At 36.9% G+C, this 4,168-nt stretch overlaps 1 protein-coding gene across 1 annotated transcript in view; it reads right to left on the bottom strand.

Moving 5' to 3' along the window:
• Positions 1–646: 646 nt before the first annotated feature.
• rsf1b.1 (remodeling and spacing factor 1b, tandem duplicate 1) overlaps positions 647–4,168 on the bottom strand; it is a 25,005-nt gene continuing 21,483 nt past the window's right edge. The window contains exons 16-17 of the mRNA XM_067397681.1: positions 4,106–4,168; positions 647–3,438 (exon numbers count right to left, since the gene is read on the bottom strand). The exon at positions 4,106–4,168 is cut by the window's right edge and continues 114 nt beyond it. Coding sequence (XP_067253782.1) covers positions 2,897–3,438; positions 4,106–4,168 — 605 coding nt within the window. The 3' untranslated portion in view covers positions 647–2,896. The remainder of the gene's footprint in view (positions 3,439–4,105) is intronic.

Genomic DNA, 4,168 nt, shown 5'->3' with positions numbered 1-4,168 from the left:
AGTAAATGCTGTTTTGTTGCTGACAGTTCACTATACAAGCGCCTGTTTACTGAATAAACTTTAATGAACATCTGAAGGTATGTTGAAAGATACAGTACAACTTACTGAAACGTATCTCGTGTAATCGCTCAGTGTTTCAACTGTGGAAAGACATCAATGACATATAACAGCTTGTAAACAATTTCACTTAGTATTTACCTCAGAAATGCCATTTAGTGTTCACAGCTTGTTAGTTCGCTAGGGAAATTAACTCTTTCAGTGGCATGCCCATCCTATTCCACTATGACAAATATGGTCACCTTTGTTCAATAGAACAAAGAGACTCACAGGTTTGAAACAACATGAGGGTGAGTAAATGACAGAATTGCAATTTTTGGGTGAACTATACCTTTAAATGTTCTCCTCTCTTCCCCTTAGTCTATTACCGTTATCTACCAGAAACTGTAAAAAGACATCTAAGGAGGGAATATAACAGTAATTAGCTAGTAATTAGTTAGTGTTAAACCCTTTTCCCCAAAATATTGATGTCAAAAGTACATCAGCCTGTCATGAGGTCATGTCGATTAGCTCTAATTAATAGAAAATGTAAAAGCTAATTGTCAGACCTCGGCACATATAAAAGCATTACACCGTCATTAAACGGGTTTCATTTCGTTTTTATTATGACAAATGTACAAGATAGTAAATCATATGAAAGAAATTACAATACAGTTAACAAAAAACATCCAAAAGAAGAACAGACAAACACAAAGAACGTTTCTAAAAGCTAAAACCAGACGGCATCTGTCCATCTGCTGTCAAACTACATCAGCCAAATATCTTCAAACACTGGTGTTGGCATCCCTCATTACATAATATCAGATTTTTTTTAATGTGAAATACAAATATATACTGTGTCATTATAGGCTGGGCCTCAATTTTAAATTGATGTCTGTACCTTTGATTTTTAAATTACACAAGAAATGAACACTGGCCCAATACTGTAAATAGACCAGCTCGGGGGAAAATGCATTGTGGTCTAGTACCTAATGACGCTCTTCATCTCAGCATGTCTAAAACTATATTTGTAAAAAAACCAGGGAAGTTTTATTCTTAAAATCTGATGCCCTAATGCTGCAAGAGCAAATAAATCAGACTAGAAGATATGTGCATGCCAAGCATAAACATTAATGTACAAGACATTTTTACACCGCTTTTGTCTATCAATGCTGACATCAAAACAATTAAACTGTCTGTTGGGCTTTATATTGAATGCTTTTCCCTCTGAGAACAGATCATTCTTGTAAATGTTTTAGCAATCAGTGGAAATGGGACAGCGAGACTGAAAACCCTCAAAAGAAAGACAAAAAAAAAAAAAAAAATGATGAAAATGAGACAGACGCACCCACTTTGGAGTGGTACAAATGTACCTACAAAACAAATTATAAACAGCTGCAATCATAAAAGGACTGCTATGTATACTTTAAATGATTTAAAAATGCTTCTAATATGTTACAGCAAAAACTACAGATATACACACCAGGATAATGCAAGACTATACCATGTTTCTCAGACGTGTTCATACATCTCAGAGGGGCGTCTCGCATCACGCTGCTCTCGGAAGGGTCAGAAATCATTTTAATGTCACCGGTGACGTGAATTTCGGTCTTTTAAAAATAGACGAAACAAAGAGATGACGAATCTCTTCCTGTATGTCTTGTAAGAAAAATGTATTGCTTTGTAATTGATGACAAACAAAAAACATTAATGTCATACATCACTAGAATGTTAAAAAAGGAAAACATTACAATGATTATACTCATATATTTAGATAAAGAAAATTAATATTGTGCACCGAAACACAGACATAAGCAGGGCATGGTGGAATATCTGCTCTAAAATGAGATGAACAGCACTAAACTTTAAGGAATCACTCAGAGAAACACATCGGTGTGGGTTAGAGTCCTCAGCGTTTTATCATCCTCGAGTGGAAGATTTGGCATTTGACGCATTGAAAAGCTGCCAGAGTAAATAGTGTTTGACTTCCAATTAAAACATGGTGCTAAAACAGACCAAAGCAACAGGATTTGATGCATTTTTAGTATGTTGGCATAAGAAAATGAGCAATTTTTCACTAATAGACATTTCTTAGAAACTTCCAGGAATCTTTTGCTCTAATGGTGCGAGCAGCTCTACAACCAAGCGATAATTTCAGGTACAAATTACAATTTCTGTAATAAATAGTATAACAAAACAAAGCTTATAATGACATCACTTAATAAAAACATTTCCCCACCAAATGACACTATGAAACCAATCGGTAGAAATTCAACTTCCACTCCATTTAAGATTATAAAAGATGAACGTTTAAAAATGGCCTCTGAGTGGAACCGAATGCGTGTGGAATTTCACTGAAATGCGGTTTGTCTCTGGCCCCTCCCCCTTTGTACTGACTCCACCTACCTCCGGTTCTTTCTGAAATGTGCAACTGACAGCAGTGAAGATCAAAACGCACGTAAACTCGACAAATGTCTCTACGTCAGACGTGTGAGCGTGAGCATGGCTGTGTGATTAGTGTAAAAAGAGGTTTTAGAGGTTGTTTCCAGAGAGGGTTTGAGAGCGTTCACTCTTATAGAACAAAAAAAACAATACTTTAGAAGGAATATCTCGGGGAGTCTCTCGGAAGGATTGCGTTTTCCTTCCCTTGATACTTCTGCTCAGTAAAATATTTACAGCTATTATTAATGTGCCACCGAAGCCGAGTTGTCCCTGATCTGTTCTGCTGGCACATTTAACAGGGACTGTTGACATAATCCGTGCTGACGGCGCTGAAAACAGGATGAGGGTTGGTAAAAAAAAAAAAAAAAAAGAGAAAAATGTATAAAAAAAAGAAAAAAAAAAGAAAAAGAATACAGAGTTATAACTGTTCACTGTTGCAGACATAGTCTACGAGGTCTGTGACGCCCAAAAGGTCATCTTCATCTTCGTCCTGTGCGGGAATCTCCAGGCCATTCGGCGCTATGGTTACAGCCGATGGGGCGTTGCCATTTTTAGGCGTCACTCCCACCCCGGGTCGTGGCATGAGGCCCTCTAAACCCTTCATTGGGCTTTGTCCATTAGTGGGAGGAAGCTCGACCAAGTTGTAGTCTAGTGGACTGGGCCCTTTGCCAACGGTCTCCTCTGTCTCTTTCTCCAGCGGGCTCTTCTTCACCTCCTCCTCTTCTTCTTCTTCACCTTCGCTGTCGTCAGAGTCGATGCGGTTCACGCGCTTCCGGACGGGCCGTTCCTCTTCCTCGGATTCGTCTGAATCGTCGCCGTCTTCGTCGTCATCCTCTGACTCCCTCCGCCGTTTGAGGGACAGGCGTCTGCGCCGTTTCCTGGATTCTTCCTCGGACGAGTCTGCCCTTATCTTCTTGGGCTTCCTGTCTTCTTCATCAGATTCAGCTGACTGGAAACTAACTGGAGGAGCAAGTTAACACACGGAGGAGACAGTTAATTCATGACAACAGTACGCATCAAATCTCACATTTAAAACAGCATTTTTGGTTATAGTTTGATATATTGACCTATATTTTGTATATTATTTTATATTTTTATATGTACTAAACATATAATACTATATAAGAACATATAATACTATATTTAATAAAGTTTGGGGTTGGTAAAATTTTTTTAAAGTATTTTAATAACGTATTTTAATAAAATGTGATGCAAAGCTGAATGTTCAGAATCGTTACTGCAGTCTTCAGTGTCACATAATCCTTCGGAAATCATTCTAATATGCTGATTTGGTGCATTGATTTTTTTTTTATTATCAATGTTGAAAACAGTTATTATTTTTGTGGACACTGATACATTTAAGGATTCTTTGATGAACAAAGCTCAAAAAGGAAAAACATTTATTTTCTTTTATAACATTATAAATGTCTTTACACACACTTAAATAATTTAATGCATCCTTGTTAAATAAAATAATTTCAAAAAATAAAAACTTTCTGATCCAATAAAAATATATATAATATTAGATTATATAGAGTGTCATTACAATTATTATATAGAGGTCAAAGTTATAATGATTCAGCCTTATGCTGTAAATATACATACTGTAGGTATAAATGGCACTGACCTTCACTGTCAGAGCTGGAAAGACGTCTGCGTTTCTTTTTGTCTCTGTTGGTGCTAGCCTGTG

This window comes from Chanodichthys erythropterus, chromosome 10 (assembly GCF_024489055.1).
Source record: "Chanodichthys erythropterus isolate Z2021 chromosome 10, ASM2448905v1, whole genome shotgun sequence".
NCBI classification, from domain to species: domain Eukaryota; kingdom Metazoa; phylum Chordata; class Actinopteri; order Cypriniformes; family Xenocyprididae; genus Chanodichthys; species Chanodichthys erythropterus.
Note: the sequence above shows the minus strand (reverse complement) of the source record. Positions and strands in the feature narration are given on the sequence as shown.